Source organism: Neomonachus schauinslandi, chromosome 5, assembly GCF_002201575.2.
Source record: "Neomonachus schauinslandi chromosome 5, ASM220157v2, whole genome shotgun sequence".
Lineage (NCBI taxonomy): Eukaryota > Metazoa > Chordata > Mammalia > Carnivora > Phocidae > Neomonachus > Neomonachus schauinslandi.
In genome coordinates, this window is record NC_058407.1 from 163,904,689 (window position 1) to 163,921,756 (window position 17,068).

Consider the following 17,068-nt stretch of genomic DNA (forward strand, 5'->3'; position numbering starts at 1 on the left):
AAATGAGTTATCAAGCAATGCAAATACATGGAAACCCAGAGCATGCACAATACAAAAAGTGAACCGCAATGTAAACTATGGACTTTGGGTGATGAGAAAGCGTTCACGCAGGTTCAGTGATTGTAACAAATGTACCACTCTGGTGGCGGATGCCAACAGTCCTAGAAGCTGGGGCTGAGGGTGGGGGTGAAGTCTCTGTAATATTAGCTCGATTTTGTTGTGACCCTAAAACCGCTCTACAAAATAAAAGTCACAATGTTTTATATAAAGTGAAGAGCTATATCTATCACCCATCTATCTGGATCACTTTTCTGATTTCAGAAAACCTATACCTGTTTCTGACAGTATCACTGTCATAGGATAATTAGTTTATGGAGGATTCAGTTAATAAGGAAAGATATGAAGATAAGTAAAACATAAACACTGGATCCCAGTTAATTTAAAAAGAGACAACCAGCATGCAGCATGTTTCCTCCTCAAGGAAAAAAATATATAAATGTTTCTTTCTCTTCTGTTTCAAAAGTCTTCATAGGATTGTAAGAATTTTTAAAGCTTCTTTCCAATCATCACAGGAATTGACTGCAAATGCCTCCTGGAGTTTGACTAATGCTATTTCGGGGGAGCGGGGGGAGAAGGGCATGGAAACCTACGTTTCTTTTAATACTTTCCAGGGACGTTTACCTCAGCATCAAGTTACTATTTTCTTATGAGATCTCAATGCCACTCTACGGATTTAACGAGGTCAGGGATGGTTTTTTTTTTCTTTCCAAACTCCAGATATGGCAGAGTTTACAGAACAAAGTCAGATCGGCCCCTCCACACAGCTGGTTCCATCAGACACTTAAGTGAACATCCAACTTGGCTACATTATTGGGTTTTAAGAATATGCCTCTCAAATCACAAGGTTAAAAAAAAAAAATCACACTGCACTGAATGGCTTACATTAGTTTCATTAATGTCTGAATTTCAGCAAAATCTTTCATCTGGGAATTGTTCCAAAATATAGGAGGTTCTGTCACTAATAGAAGCCATTCCAGTGGAGCATGTGTTTCCTCAGTTTTATTCCCATGACTAAATGTCTTTTCAATGTCCTTTTATTTATTATGACAGACACAGTCCCATCATTCCCTTAACGTCAGAACCCTTAAAGTTTTGTTAACTCTTTGGATGGTGGAGAGACTGAGAAGGAAAAGGCAAACAATAACAGCAATACCCTGGTCATATTTTGAGCACTTAGCATCTACCAAGCAGAGTACGAGCTCTTTACATGTATTGTCTCCCAAGGACACACTTTCTGTCTGACGCTGGCAGAAGCATTTCACACCAGGGCATGGGAGAACAAAAAGTTTGTGGAGAGCTTTTAAGAGAAGCAGAAAACAGTTCCTACCATTTGGAGGGGGGACTTTGTGCTTTAGCTTCCTATCTGTAAAGTGGGGATGAAAATACTTAGCCCTCATGAAATATTTCATGAAATATTGAAATATTTCAAGAAATGCAGGAGGTAATGGAGGTAGAGTACCTGGAATTGTGACTATCCCATAGGGGACCTGTCCTCAGGTGTTTTTAAGACTTTTTTTTTTTTTAAGGTTTTTATTTTTACTTATTTGTGAGAAAGGAAGAGCACAAGTGGTGTGTGTGGGGAGTGCGCAGAGGGAGAAGCAGGGCCCCCACTGAGCAGTGAGCCCAATCGGGGCTCAATCCCAGGACCCCAGGATCATGACCTGAGCCGAAGGCAGATGCTTAACCGACTGAGCCACCCAGGTAGCCCTTTTTAAGATACTTTTAAGGACAGAATCTAAAACTTCTAGATAACATCACAGAGTCACCAAACTGCCTTTAAAATGCTTCCTTTCTCACTCCCCTTGTTATGCTCAGGGCCTTAATGCGGACTGCAGGAATCCTCTCCCTGAGCTCTAGTAATAGTTAACTAACCCGGTCGCCTGCCTGCCAAATCCATAGCCCACATCAAGAGTTTCCCAAACACCTACATTCACTGAGCCCCGACCACTCTCCGGCTATGGCCTTGGGCACGGAGGGTGCAGAACAGACCAAGAGAAACAGAGAAGGACAGAAACAAGTATTGGAGGTAGGTGCTATGAAAGGAGTAAACAGTGTGTAGGTGATGGAGGGGGCAGACAGGAACAACCCCTCAGAACAGTATTTAAACTAAAGTATAAAGGCTGAGATGCATCTAGCATGCAAAGAACCATTTCAGGCCATGACAGTAACAGTTGCAGATTCTAAAATGGGAAGGGACCTGGCGCATCTAACAGATCCTGTCAAGACGCACCTTAAAAACGTCCACGACCAGTTATATAAAAACCTGTTTAAAGCTTTACAGGAAAAAAATTGCTTTTATATCTACTGCAGTCAGATGACTGACCACAGCTTTTGTTGGGAACTAGGAAAAGTCAAAGGTCTCTAGCACATTGGTGACCTATGACTTAGAGCATTCTCAGGATAACAGAGCGTAACCATACAGCGGAACAGGCACCCTTGTAATGGGATTCTCACCATCACTGAGGTTACTGAGCTTAAGATAAAATCAAGAATTGAAAAAAATTAAAAATCATGATTCTGAATAGGGAAAACATTTAACTTAAAGGAGGTGTGTCTACATAATCTTTGCAGTACTTTCATGTGAATTAAAGTCAGGGAGGAAAAGAAGGGGGGGGAGGAGGAGAGGACGGGGGAGAGAGAGGAGGAGATGAGGAAGGAGGAAAAGAGGAGGAGGAGGAGGAGGAGGAGGGGAGGAAGGAGGGGGAGATGGGTGGGACTCAAGGACCAAACCAGGGGAACTGCATCTAGAGGGTCAAGCTAGCAGAAATCCTGCAGAGGCTATTTAATCCCCCTACATAGAGGTAAGAACAGAGGAAGCTGCAGACTTCCAGTGATTTGATTCCAATTAGTCAAGCCTAGGCTTACGATTTTTTAATACCACTGATCTTGCAAGATTCTAGAATGGATTACCAAAGAAGTCTTTTTTACGTATTTAGAAAAAGAAGCAGTGAACTCAGGAGTCTGCATGGGTTACCAAAAATACCAAAAAAATCTTACTCATTTTTTCTTTGTAAAAAGTAACCAGTGCATCAGGAGCTTGTAGGAAACACTGCATATCTAGCAAATGACCCATCTCAGATCACACCTTTGCGGAAGGAAGGAGAAAACGGACAGGCAAATCTAACTAGGTGAAAGATAACAATAAATTATGCATATTGATGATATTATACCAACCTAACAGCAGCACAGAATGGTGAGAAAGGACCAGGAGAGAGGAGAAGTGAGGGCGAAGGAAAAGCAGGGGGAAAACAGAAGATTCTGGGTGGGAAAGAGAACAAGGAGGCTGTGAAGTAAAAGATGACTGGAATTTTTAAACAAAAATGTAACCTGCCAACTTAAAAAAAAAAAAACAAAAAACCCAACATGTGACATACCTGTTCTACGCAATATGGTAGAAAAGTAGCCACATGTGGCTAAATAAATTTAGTGAAAATAACTAAGATCTCAAAATTCAATTCCTCAGTCACACTAGACCCATGTCAAGTGCCTATGTGGCTGGTGGTTACTGAATTGAACAGCACAGATACACAGCACTCCCATCATCACAGAAAGTTCTACTGGACAGCACTAAGTAGAGAAAGAACACTTTTCTTCTGGCGTTCTTCATCAACGCCCTACTTTCGTGAGTACCAATATAGAGGTAAGCTGTGGCTACATTAACACAAACACACACACACACACACACACACACAGAGAAACTGCAAATGTCAAAGGAGATACACTGTTTATTTAGACTTTACAGCTCATTATTATGCACTCTGGTACCCAGCCTAGGGGTGGGGGATGATCACTACACAGGACAGCTTTTAATTTAGATAGAAAATTCTTTTAATTACTGCTAACAGAAGGGTCTGATATGAGCCTCAGGCCAGGAGTTACATCCTTTGGAGTCAAGGCCCTTTTAGAAAGGAATGGCTTTCCCACCTCAACCCAGGAGGCTGGAATGTGACCTCTAAAAACACTAAAACAAGGTAGAGAAATGTGGACAGGCCTAGTTAAGAAAGGTGTTTGGTATTATTTATTGTTATCTGTAATTTCTCACTTTATATTATGAAATATGTATTGATTTTGTTTCCCTAATTGAATTATAATCTTCTAGAAAGCAGAGATTTCTGCATCCCTTCAAGCAAATAGCATATTGCTGAGCACAGAGCAAGTGAACAATTAATATAAATTACGCTAGAAAAATCTCAGTTTAGCAATTCTCAGCTGTTTATCTCAAATTCATTTTTCCTGACTATATTTTTATCATTTCATACAGAAAGCATGTAGGACTTAGAAAAAGCACCACACTCAAATCCTGGCCATGACTCTCCAAATGTTCATATATAAATGTCTAAGACTATTGGATTCACGGAATGGAAGCCACTGGGGAATCTTTGAGGAAACAATTTAAGTGGGCTGGTGATGAAAGAAACCAGTATGCAGAAAGCCTTTGAGATCAGGATGTTAGTACAAGCCTCTCAGAATCTATCCACACACCTCTGCACTTTTGAGTCAAGGCTTTCCCCTCTACTCCTGTGTGACTCCACCCGCTGAGCCTCAGACCCAGGTAACTAAGATGCCCTAAGACATCACTAGAAGGAGGAAAACCAGGCACACTTTATAAAAAACTTTTTTTTTTTTTTTACACTTTATGGATATGTAATTTCTTTATTTGAGTTACCCTGAGTAAGTTAACTCATATATTTGGTCAGGTAATAGCCATCAGATCAGGTCAAAATTTGAAGTCCTATAAGAAATAACAAGTGCTGGTGAGGATGTGGAGAAAAAAGAACCCTCATGCACTGTTAGTGGGAATGTAAACTGGCGCAGCCACTCTGGAAAACAGTATGGGGGTTCCTCAAAAAATTAAATATAGAAACACCACATGATCCAGTAATTCCACTACTGGATATTTACCCAAAGAAAATGAAAACATTAATTCAAAAATATACATGCACCCCTATGTTTACTGCAGCATTATTTACAACAGCTGAAAGCACCCATGTGTCCAATGATAGATAAATGGATAAAGAAAGTGTGGTATGTATACACAGTGGAATATTACTCAGCCATAAAAACAATGAAATCTTGCCATTTGTGCCAACATGGATGGACCCAGAGGGTACTATGCTACGTGAAATAAGTCAGAGAAAGGTCAAATATAGGTATGATCTCGTCTATACGTGGAATCTAAACAAAACAAATGAACGAAAAAACAAAACAAAAAAAGAATAAAATGGCAGAGGAGAGGGGAGAGAAGTGGGAAATGGACAGTGAAGGGGATTAAGAGATAAAAACTTTTAAAGATTTTTTTTTTATTTGAGAGAGAGAGCACGCACACGCACATACGATCAGGGGGAGGGGCAGAGGGAGAGGAAGACACAGACTTCCCGCTGAGCAGGGAGCCTGACGCAGGGCTCGATCCCAGGACCCTGAGAACCATGACTGAGCCGAAGGCAGATGCTAAACTGACTGAGCCACCCAGGCACCCCAAGAGATACAAACTTTTAGTTATAAAGTAACTAAATAAGACCTGAGGATGACACGTACAGTGTAGAGAATATACTCAATAATATTGTAATAACTTTGTATGGTGACAGGCGGCAACTACACTTATCATGGTGAGCACTGCATAATGTACAGTAATTGCTGAATCACTATGTTGTATCCCTGAAACTCATGTAACATTTCATGTCAGATACACTTCAATAAAAGAGAATTATAATAATCTGATGCCTTTAACAGATCTTGTTTCAATTTTTAAAAGTTTCCTACCTGCCCTGCAGGTATTTCAGGTCTTTCTAGTCTAGACAACTCTTCATTGCATCCCTCTAGCAAAATTAATCTCTGTAGGACATTTACACTGAACATACTACCCCTATTTATTCATGCATATTTAGGAAAAATGGAAAAGTATAACAAGATAAAGGACTTAGTACGCCCTCTCCCCAGCCTCAAGTTAAGGAATTAGTCTTCTTCCAAGAAGTAACCTCAACATTTGTTTTCAAACAATTTTAGTTCAATGTCACTAATGCATTTCACAGAATAAATTCACTTTTTATAAAAGGGGAATAAAAAGGGACTTAAAGAGAAATAACATATTAAATTATATCTCTTATAAGGGGCAGCATCATATAATAAAGATGGCATGAATTTTAGAGCTACACAGGATTCAGTTCAAATCCCAACTCTGCCACCAACCAACTCTGTAACTAGGGCTACAGCTGGACTTAGCATAAATTGGAAAAAAGTACCTCCTCTGGGCAATCATAACCCTTACCTGCTTCCTCAGCTGATGACCCTCAAGCAGTGAACAATTTGTACAACTATATGCAGTTACCCTGTAGATATAAATATGACTTTAGAAAAATCTCTCTAAACTCCAATCACCTCATCTCTAAAATGAATACAATACCATCTGCACCTCATCAGGCTGGAGGGAGGATTAAACAGGGTGAAAGAGATAAAGCACTCAGCATGGAGCCTGGAGAATCAGGACTGACTACCCAGGAAATATTAGTTGTCACCTCGATGCTTCCCCCTGGCCAGTCATTGAGATGGTCAATATCCCTGGAAGTTCCTATTAAGAATGGATTATACTCTGCCACTGAAAGTAGCTAATGCATCTCAGGATTAGGCATTGCCTAGGAGCTTTAGACCAGATGTTGTAAGGTGACATAGCACTTGAGGGTTAAAGCTTGCTCTCTGTATGTCCCACTGCACTCACAGTACCTGTATCTTCTCCATTCCATTTCTTTCTAAATTGATTGCTTGTTGTAACCATATACTGTAGTATACAGGACACTAGTTTTAAATTTCACTCCATAAATTCCATCTGGGAAAGCTTTTAAATCCACCCAATGACTATAGTGAGTAAATAGCAATCTTACCCACATAAACCCCAAACCCTAACCACTCCCATGATGTGCAGGCATTTCTACTCTGGGAACAAATCTGAATTCTTTTTTTCCTAAATTAAAAACTCATTTTAAAGAAAAGTAGTATTAAACTACTCCATAAACATAATAAACCACACTTAAATCTTGGTTGCAATAAATATCTCTTGCCTACAGCTATTAGATTCCACAAGTGAATTTTTAAGTTTGCCAGCAAAATAGTATATTTATTCAGACCATGATTTGCTTTCTGTGGTTTGATGTTCTCTTGTGTGTGTTTCTGATGTTTAGAAAGAGGGGGGAGTCTGTCCAGAAACCTGTAATAGATTTATTCAGGAGACATGAATGCTATAAAAGATCACCATTTCATCACTGTGAGGTCAGTTTAGGCCTCAGGACAGTAACATCGAATGGTGGCGCTTTTGGCTCTCTCGTTTACTTAAGGGATTGGTTAAGACGGTGAAAATCAGTTTGAAAAATGAGCGAATTACCTAGCAAGAGTGAAAGATGCTGGGCAGGTATTTCACAGGAAGTCATGACCAGCTCTTCACAATAAGCTGTGACATATATATGCTCAACTACAGAAACTGTCAGGGGCTGGGAGAGGAGCTTGCTATAATATTATGAATAATCATTTACATGAGTTATTCAGTGTAGATGGTACATGTAAAAAGGATCTGGAATAAGAAGTATACAGAAGTTATCCCAAATCCCAAATTCAGCCATTGACATTTAACATCCACTGGCCTAGATCTAAGATTTCATCCTAACAAAAACTCTGGGTTTATAGCTTTGTATCACACAAGGGACTCGAGAAGACCAGCTAACGACAGAGCTGGAACAGGAGGGCTGACTTGTACATCACTACCCACCCTATACCCAAGAAGGTCCTCACCCCAATCCTATGATCTAAAACCTCTTAAGACTATGACATTTATTTCTCATACTTAAAAACCCTGACAATTATTCATAAAAGCCTATTTTAAAGTTGTATAAAAATACGTTACAGAAAATCTTCAGTTGGTAATTTCTTTAACCCCAAGTTTGTCCTTTCTAAGGTAGCAAGCTGAATTATCTACACATATTTTTTAAGCTTCAGGCAATTTGAAACCTAAAAACATGATGAAAATAATTCAGTCAGTGGTAATGTAATTGGTATGACTTTTCCAAGAGGTGATTTGATAATATGGGGTTTATAAAAATAAAGATATATATTCTTGTTCACCAAAAATGTTCTTTAAAAAAATAAAGATAACGACAAGACTACTAGATTTTTTGTCAAAGTGTGACTATTTCCATGAGAAATCTGGAACAACCTAAAAATCCAACACCAGAGAACTGGCTAAACAAACTCTACGATGGAATGTTAGTATATTTATTATCTAGCCATTTAACAAATGACTACTTACCGATATTTAAAGATGCATAAGATTGTAAGTTACAAAACCCTCAAGAATATGTATAAATTGATCCTATTTTTGTTACTTTGTGTACACACTAATAAAATGACTTGAAAGATTTAAACCAAGATATCACTGGGTGGTAGGATTTCTGGTAAGTTTTCTTCTTTTAGTTTATCTGTATTAGTCAACTTTTCTACAAGGAATAGACACTGATTTTGCAATAAAAAATGGTTGTGATAAAGACCTTAGGTTTCGTCTTATTCCTGCTTACATTTAACAGATTGAAACTTTGCAGATCATTATGTTTTTAAGGTGTAAGAACTTGTGAATACCTCTGAAATCAGTAATGTAACACCTGTGGCTCACACACAGTGAATTAATTTAATCAAAAAATTTGCTAAGTGTTCTCCTATAGCTGGGTATGTAAAGATAAATAAAGTTATTTCCCTGTCTCTGAGGAGCTCGCAGTCTACAGAGAATGAGAGAAAGGCAAGCAATAACTCCTATACAGTGAGAGAAAAGAAATATGTACAAAATCTTACGGGATCAGGATGGAGCTACTCGCTGGGCTACAAGAGGGTCAGGGACTGGGTAGTAATGAAAGATAGTCTGTTAAGAGGACAAAAAGGGGGGCACCTGGGTGGCTCAGTCGCTTAAGCGCCTGCCTTCAGCTCAGGTCATGATCCCAGGGTCCTGGGATCGAGTCCCGCATCGGGCTCTCTGCTCGGTGGGGAGCCTGCTTCTCCCTCACACTCTCCCTCTGTGCTTCTCTCTCTCTCTCTCTCAAATAAATAAATGGAATCTTTAAAAAAAAAAAAAAAAGAGGACAAAAAGGGACAAAGCCTTGAAGACACAAGAAACAGCATGTGTGATGTAATGAAGATACAGAACAACATGGGAAGTGAGGGGGCCAGTAAGCTGCTAGGCATATCTAGAATGCTGGTAGCATGGGAAAGAACAGCAGGAACTCTTGTAAAGGGGACAACAAAAGTAAAGAGAGAAATCTTAAGGGGCCTGGAAGGGCATACATAAGTGTTTGAAAATCTTCCAGACGCACAGTGGAGAAGCACATGATTTTCTATCAGCAGGGAGATAAGAATGATCTTATCCACCTCCCATGGCTCTAGCCATCACCTTTAGAGCATGACTCCCTAAAGTATGCCTCTGGCGCAAACCTTTTCTACTATATACCAGACCCAAATTCCCAGCTACATATTTAGTAGAGTATTTATCATATCCTTTATGAAGTCTAATAGTTCCCTCAAACTTAGGATGGTCCCCATGAAGCTTTCCATCACATCTTTAAACCTACTCTACCCTGGAAAATCCAGCAGAATTATCATCCTCCTCCTTTCTTTCCTCCCACTTCAAAAGTTGGAGAATTAAATTAAAAATTTTCAAATTCTCCCTCTGACTCCTCCACTTGAGCACCTAACACCGATTCAGCATCTCCCCAGATCTTCGTCAGATTCTGCAAACCCTCTTGCAGATGGTCTCTCTGGCATTCCACCATTCACACAGCAGCACTGCTCCTAGGCGTGGTCTCTCCACAGGACGAAACCAGCACCCACTCCCTGGCTTGGAAGCCTCTGAGGGTGCTCTACGGACCACCACATACGATGTAAAGTCAAAATGCCTCCTTACGAGGTTTTCTCTGGCTTCTCAATATACTATCAGTTTATACAAAGGAGTTTCTTAGTCTAACCCTTGCTTCAGATCTCTGTTAAAGCCACCGCACATTATAAGGACAACGCGGCAGGGTACAAAATAAGTAAAAAGAAGTAAGCGAGGGTCTCTGCAATAGTGCCATGCTGTACTAAAATATGCATATCATGGTATGTGTCCCCTGTGACCTCTCTGAGGATCAGCATTCTGCCTGGAATATTGTAGTCAATTTGACTAAATGACTGACTTTTAAAAAGCCAAGTAAAAAGAAGTCCCTCATCACATGACATGCACAACTAAAAATATCAACTGTTTTATATGTGACACAGGGGCAATACTGGCTTGTGCAAGATTTTTTTTTAAAAGATTTAGAGAGAGAGAGAGAAACAGAGAGACTGCAAGTGCACACAAGCAGGGGAGGGATGGGGAGAGAGAACCTCAAGCAGACTTTGAGCTAAACATGGAGCCCGAGGAGGGGCTCCATCCCAGGACCCTGAGAACATGACCTGAGCAGAAATCAAAGTTGGCCACTCAAGCAACTGGGCCACCCAGGTGCCCTGGGCCTGTGCAAGATTTCTGATGATAAATTTCTTCTTAGGGACTATCTTCTACCCTAAGAAGTTTCTTCCATGGGCAAATCTCATCTATACATTCCATCACGGATATCAACTTCACCATGATAAATGTCCCAGCATCACAGATCACCCACAAGCTGCCCATTAGTGTAAGAGACTTGTTGTAGAGTGTTGTCTAGGTCTTAACAAGGCCACAGGTTTTAATCAGCAAAATAAAAACCAACTGATTCCTGGGTTATTCAGCCCTGGTAAAGAACACATTGGAATGACTTATTAAACTTGTCTTTATATGTACGTATACACATTGCCTTAAAATCCAGAGAGTTCTAGGACAATTCAGAATGGTTATTCTCTAATACAAGATCATGAGGTTATCATCTCTTTATCAGAATATAATACATATAGGCGCACCTGGATGGGCTCAGTCAACTGAGCATCTGCCTTTGGCTCAGGTCATGATCTCTGGATCCTAGGATCGAGCCCCACATCGGGCTCCCTGTTCAGCAGGGAGTCTGCTGCTCCCTCTCCACCTGCCCCTCCCCCGTGCTCCTGTTCTCTCTCTTGCTCAAATAAATAAAATCTTTTAAAAAAAAGAATATAATAAATATAAAGATCACATCAAAAGCCTCGAAACTGCTGACCAATATATATTTTGTGACAGGGAACTATGATAAAAAGATACACATCACTACTGAATGTATGTTAAGAAAGGAACTGGCTTAATCTATAATTACCACAAGTTCCATTTTGGAGAGTGTTCTAATTATATGTCCCAATAAATGAGCTCCCCCTTTTGTTCATTTACTTTCCAATTTTAATTATTGCTGCTTCTGGACTTAAAAAAAAGTAAATCAGACTCATTTCTGAAAGCCAACAGCTTCCATTTGCTTAAAGAATAGAGTTTACTCTTGAATATCTATCAAAGTTGTACATTCTTTAATGACAGCATGATAATATTTATCACTGTAATAGTTAACACAGCACTTACAAATATTTCCACGTTCCAGTATACACTTGATATTTTGTCTTATTTAATATATAGAACCCTTTAAGGTAGGTTCTACGTTATTTTACAGATGGAGAAACTGAGGCACCGGGGAGCTAAATATCTTGCATCAGATCACATAGACTATAAGTGACTGAGCCGGGGTCACACCCTAGAGTCCACACTCTTAATCTTCACACCCTGTGGGATGAGATCTCTCCCTTAAGACAGTGAGAGGGGGTAACTTTGAAACAGCATGGACCAATAATAATGTGAGTCACAAATGCAAGCCATATTTGTCATTTTAAAAGTGTAAAAAGAAATAGGTAAAATTAATGTTAATGATGTATTTTATTTAACCCAATGTATTAAAAATATCATTTCAATATGTATTCCATAGAGATTACTGAAGAGATCATTTACATTCTTGTTTTCACACTAAAGGTCCGAAATCCTGTGTGTGTTTTGCACTTACAGCACATCTCCTTAAGAGCAGTCATATTTCAGATGCTCCATAACCACATGGGCCTACGATACTGAAAACAGCACAGTTCTAGAGCAGATACCCAATTCTTTAGTTAAAATAAACACAGAAAGATGCCTCTGTTCATATACTTCCTTTATAAACTTTTCCCTGTGACTACCATCTTTGAACCAGAAAGAAGTGTACACCTGACAGTAATACCTTCAAGCGGTAGAGATGATCAAACACAAATGCTAACCGAAACGTGCTCCCAGACAACATGAAACTCTAATGTGTCCACAGTGGGTTCATGAATGCTTTCCTTAGCTCCAGTCCCATCACCTTACCGCTCTGAGGGGCCAAACAGGCGGTTTGAATAAAGAACTGAGAAGTAAAAATATGTAGCTAATTCTTGAAAAACATGCTGTGGGTAAGTCCAGTTGTCTCTATTTCCAAAGGACAACATTTCTCTAACGTAGTTATCTACATGGAATATAGTCGAATCTGGTCTGCTTATTCTAACATTTTCTTCAGTTAAAAGAGGATTTTACCCTAATTTCCCCTGTCTGGATTTTCTCTCTTAGCAGTCACTGTGACTCCATCAACATTAGGTCAGCGGGGGGTGGCCTCCCACAGACAGCAAAGACTATTTTTTACCAATTAAGTTTCATTTCCTCAACAATTAAGTACATGTTAACCCTACCACCCTATAATCTTGAAAATGTGAAAAATTAATCTGAGCAAAGGTTCCCCCCCCTCCCCACTTAAGACTAGGGATAATATCTAGTGAAAATAGAATCTAACCTGTACTGGATTATTCAATTTACTCAGTAAAAAGCAGTCAACTGTTAGTGACACCCCTCCTACCCCTCCACCCCCCTCCCAGAAAGGCTGAGGGTGGAGGGAGGGTGAATGTCAAAACAAAAGCCTGTGCTAGAAAATTTATAAGGAAAAAGAACAAACATCCTCTTTGGGAATTACTCTAGGCTACACAGCAAAGAATTATAGCACATAAACTGAGGTTACATAAACACTCTAATAAAATCCAGGGCTTGATTTATAGAGGCAGCCTGTCTCATGCATGCTTCCACAGAGGACCTGTGCCTGGAAACCAGCAAACCCGCCCACCGCCTCTCCAGCAGCAGCAAAGAAGGCTTTGCTGGGAGCCGCTGGGCTTTTCTGTCAGGGGTGTGGGGGCAGCTAAAGACAACGCAGATTAATCATTCTCTTTTTAAAGACAGGAAATAATGGTATTTCACGTGTGTGCTCACTGCCCTGGTCTACAGAGGGCTCTCCATCTCCAACCCCAAGTTGCAGTCCACCTCACCACCAGGAGCAGTAAAAAACAAGCGGGGGGGAACAGGTGGTACCCAACCAGAAGTATTCAGAAAACGGCAGGTTTCAAGGAGCTTCGCAATTTGCAAAGGAAACAATGAGATAGAACCTATCCAAATTCCAGCACAACATGGTGGTTGAGAATAACACGATTACCCCTCACACACCCTCAGACACAGAGAAAGAATTATTAATACAAAAACAGACTGATGAATGCAGACTGCAGTATCTGGAGGCCCCAATGAGGTACCAGGTAATGCTCCATTTGGTAAACTGGCTTGAAGAGGTTAATTCATGGAATTAGTGAACAAAAAGATGATTCTCTGCCCAAACTCTCTTCTACTCCCACCCCCAGGAAAGACCTGACTTCAGTGTCTGTGTCTAGGGAACCGTGTTAACCTTCTTGCGGCTGGAGATCTTTCCCCTTTCCTGATAGCTACTTCAGTGAAGTACCTTATTCGTTTATTACTGCTCTCCTATACATTGTTCTTCAGACAAGACAACAGTAAATGCAGAAGCAGCCTTGATGAAAAGTGTACCATAATTACATTCAACGTTTCTGAAGGAGGGGAAGAGGACAAGAAAGGAAAGGGAAGAAAACAAGCTTCAGAGAGAGATAAGCCTTACAATGTATGATCCTGGCATTTTTATTAGATAAAGCTAATTTTACCTTTCAAAAAAGATGTTTTATTTTTATCAGCAGCAAGAACGTGGGCCTGGCAAGGAATCTGCCTCATTCATACATATTGACATCAGAGGTCTTTGATCATTTATTTCTGAGCTGGTCTTGGGAATAAAAAGACAAGCCGGAAAAAGTTCTTCAAATTTTATTTTCTTAATTTAATTTGATGGATCTAAAGTTCAACAGACTACCATGAAGCATTTTAAGCTCCACAAGATTTCTGTAAAGTAACTGTGCCCTTATAATTGTAGCTCCACTTTTAGATATAAAATAATTCCCAAATATGTCAGATAATTAGACTGGCCTGTGAGAATGCTGAAAATCACATTGCTGTAACGTGTCTCCAAGCAAAATATTAGCTGAACTCCATAAGAAGCATCTAGATTTCTATCAGCTGGTTTATTAGGCTCACCTCACAGAGAATGTGCAACTGGAAAGGAACCACAAGACCCCATATAAACAGCTTCATTTCTGAGTCAATGGCCTTTTACAAGTATTCCTAAAGCCTTCACGCATAATACAGAGGTGTCACTGGTGAGCCTGGGCTAAAACAGATTCTCCCAAAGAAACTTCCAGAACAAGACTGTGAAACAGAACTAAACAGTGCCATCTGGTGAGAGAAAAACAGGGAAAAATATTAGCTAGAACTGTAAGGCAGCATCTCGTTTTAAATCTCTACTTGTACTGGAATTACTGCTTTACTTTTTGCAGAGAAAGGCCCCAGTGTTTCATGCACAATTATTTTTTTCCACCTTGAAAATAACGAGGTTTTTTTAAACAATGGCAACATTACTAAGTTTTCCATGAAACTAAACCACCAGTAATTGAGACACATAAACTTTAAAACTGTTATCACTCCTGGCAGCAGTTTTGAAAGGATCTGCCTCATCTGTTTCAATAGATACCTTTGGAATCTTCCTGATATTTTTATTCTCAGCTTAGTATACTCTCTGCTCAATATGCATCTCCTCTATTCCTCTTTTCCTACAAGAAATACCATTGTTCAGCAATATTCTTCTCATTTTCATAATTTATGCTCAATCTTTTGGTTTCTTTCTTTTTCTATTTTTTTTTTTCCTCAGAGGGGGTAGCTTCTTGGAGGTTTTAATGCTTAACTGAAGGCCTATTCTCTGTGCATTCCAGAAACGCCTAACCACTTGCCAATAACAAACACAGTATAATGAAACAGTGATTCCACCAACAATTTACAAGGAGCCAATTATTAATTTTAATAGGCTATTTCTAACAGAAAATTGCAACTCTGCTAATACCATAAATACTTTATAATACATTCAAAGAATCCAGTAAAATTTCCTAGGTTGCCAAAAATGATGATAACCAGTTTACCAGTGCGAAAACAAAACAAATAACAACAAAAAACTAACACAAAGAAATGGGTATTTGAGAAAGAAAATACTACCTCTACTATGATCCTGTTAAAAGGCCAGTTTCCCAGGGATACCTGGGTGGCTAAGTTGGTTAAGCAGCTGACTCTTGGCTTGGGCTCAGGTCATGATCTCAGGGTTGCAGGATCGAGCCCCATGTTGGGCTCTGCGCTCAACGCAGTGTGTGCTTGTCCCTCTCCCTTCCCTGTTTGTGCTCTCACTTTCTCTAAAATAAAATAAATAAAATCTTAAAAAAAACAAAAAACCCAGGGGCACTTGGGTGGCTCAGTTGGTTAAGCTCTGGACTCCTCATTTCAGCTCAGGTCATGGTATTAGGGTGGTGAGATTGAGCACCACATGAGGCTCTGTGCTCAGCAGGGGATCTGCTTTTCTCCTTCTCCCTCTGCCCCTCCCCCCCCACTAAAATAAATAAATCTTAAAAAAAAAAAGACCAGTTTCCCAGATCCCAGTATAATAAAATAATAATGCATGCCACAGAAATGATTTCTGATCACAGAATCATAAAATCTTGGGGACAGAAAATACTCAGGCCATTTTGAACCAAACTTCATCTTAAAAAAAAAAAGGTAGCTGCTGTGGACTCTGGGCCGCCAGGGTCGGTGAAGGATCTCAAGATGGATGCACGAAAACTTGCTCTAAAAACCACTGACTGGGTAGCTTTTGAGGAGATCATACCCCGAAACCAGAAGGCCATTGTTAACTCCCTGAAATCCTGGAATGAGACATTTACCTCCAGGTTGGCTACTCTCCCTGAGAAACTACCTGCTATTGACTGGGCTTACTACAAGGCCAATATGGCAAAGGCTGGTTTGGTAGATGACTTTGAGAAGAAGTTTAATGCCCTGAAGGTTCCTCTGCCAGAGGATAAATACACTGTTCAGGTGGATGCTGAAGAAAAAGAAGATGTGAAAAGCTGTGCCAAGTTTTTGTCTCTCTCAAAGGCCAGGATTGAGGAATATGAAAAAGAGCTGGAGAAGATGAGAAACATAATTCCATTTGATCAGATGACCACTGAGGACCTGAATGAAGTCTTCCCAGAAACCAAATTGGACAAGAAAAAGTATCCCTACTGGCCTCACAAGCCAATTGAGAATTTATAAACTTGAGTTGGGGAGAAAGCTCTGGCCCTCGTATTGTAAAAGCTGGAAATTAAAAAAAAAGATACGGTAAAAAAAAAAAAAAAAAGGTAAACACAAATATACAAACAACCCCAAAATGCCTGCATTTATTCTTCCTTTCTGATGGAAGTAATTGAGGCAATAAATCCCTTGAGTATACAGAAGAGCCAAAATATAATGTCCTTGGCGTGCAGGCTTTATGCCTCAGGTCTTACGATGTGAACTACTATGAATGAACCTGCTGGAATCCATATGAAATTCATAGAGCATTCCTTATCATTAATGGAGAGAGCAAGAGACAGAGAGAGAAGGGGAGAGAGAGAAGAGGAGCGAGAGAGACACAGAGAGAGAGATCAAAGAGAGAGAGAGACAAAAGAGAGAGAGAGAAAGAGAGCAAGAGAGAGAGAAATGTTTATAAGCATGGGGGCCAAAACAGGGATCCTAATGAGAACACATAGCTAATTGTGCCAATATTCTCTTGCTTCAGTCTACATG

General features: G+C 39.9%; 2 protein-coding genes across 3 annotated transcripts in view; one reads left to right on the forward strand and one right to left on the reverse strand.

Annotated features, from left to right (window-relative positions):
• Positions 1-17,068, reverse strand: part of AUTS2 (activator of transcription and developmental regulator AUTS2) — a 1,127,592-nt gene that overhangs the window by 671,180 nt on the left and 439,344 nt on the right. The gene's annotated exons all lie outside the window — the stretch shown is intronic.
• LOC110589959 (ATP synthase subunit d, mitochondrial-like) lies at positions 16,070-16,555 on the forward strand. The gene has a single exon (XM_044915701.1). It carries the CDS (start codon positions 16,070-16,072, stop codon positions 16,553-16,555), a length of 486 nt encoding a protein of 161 aa, XP_044771636.1.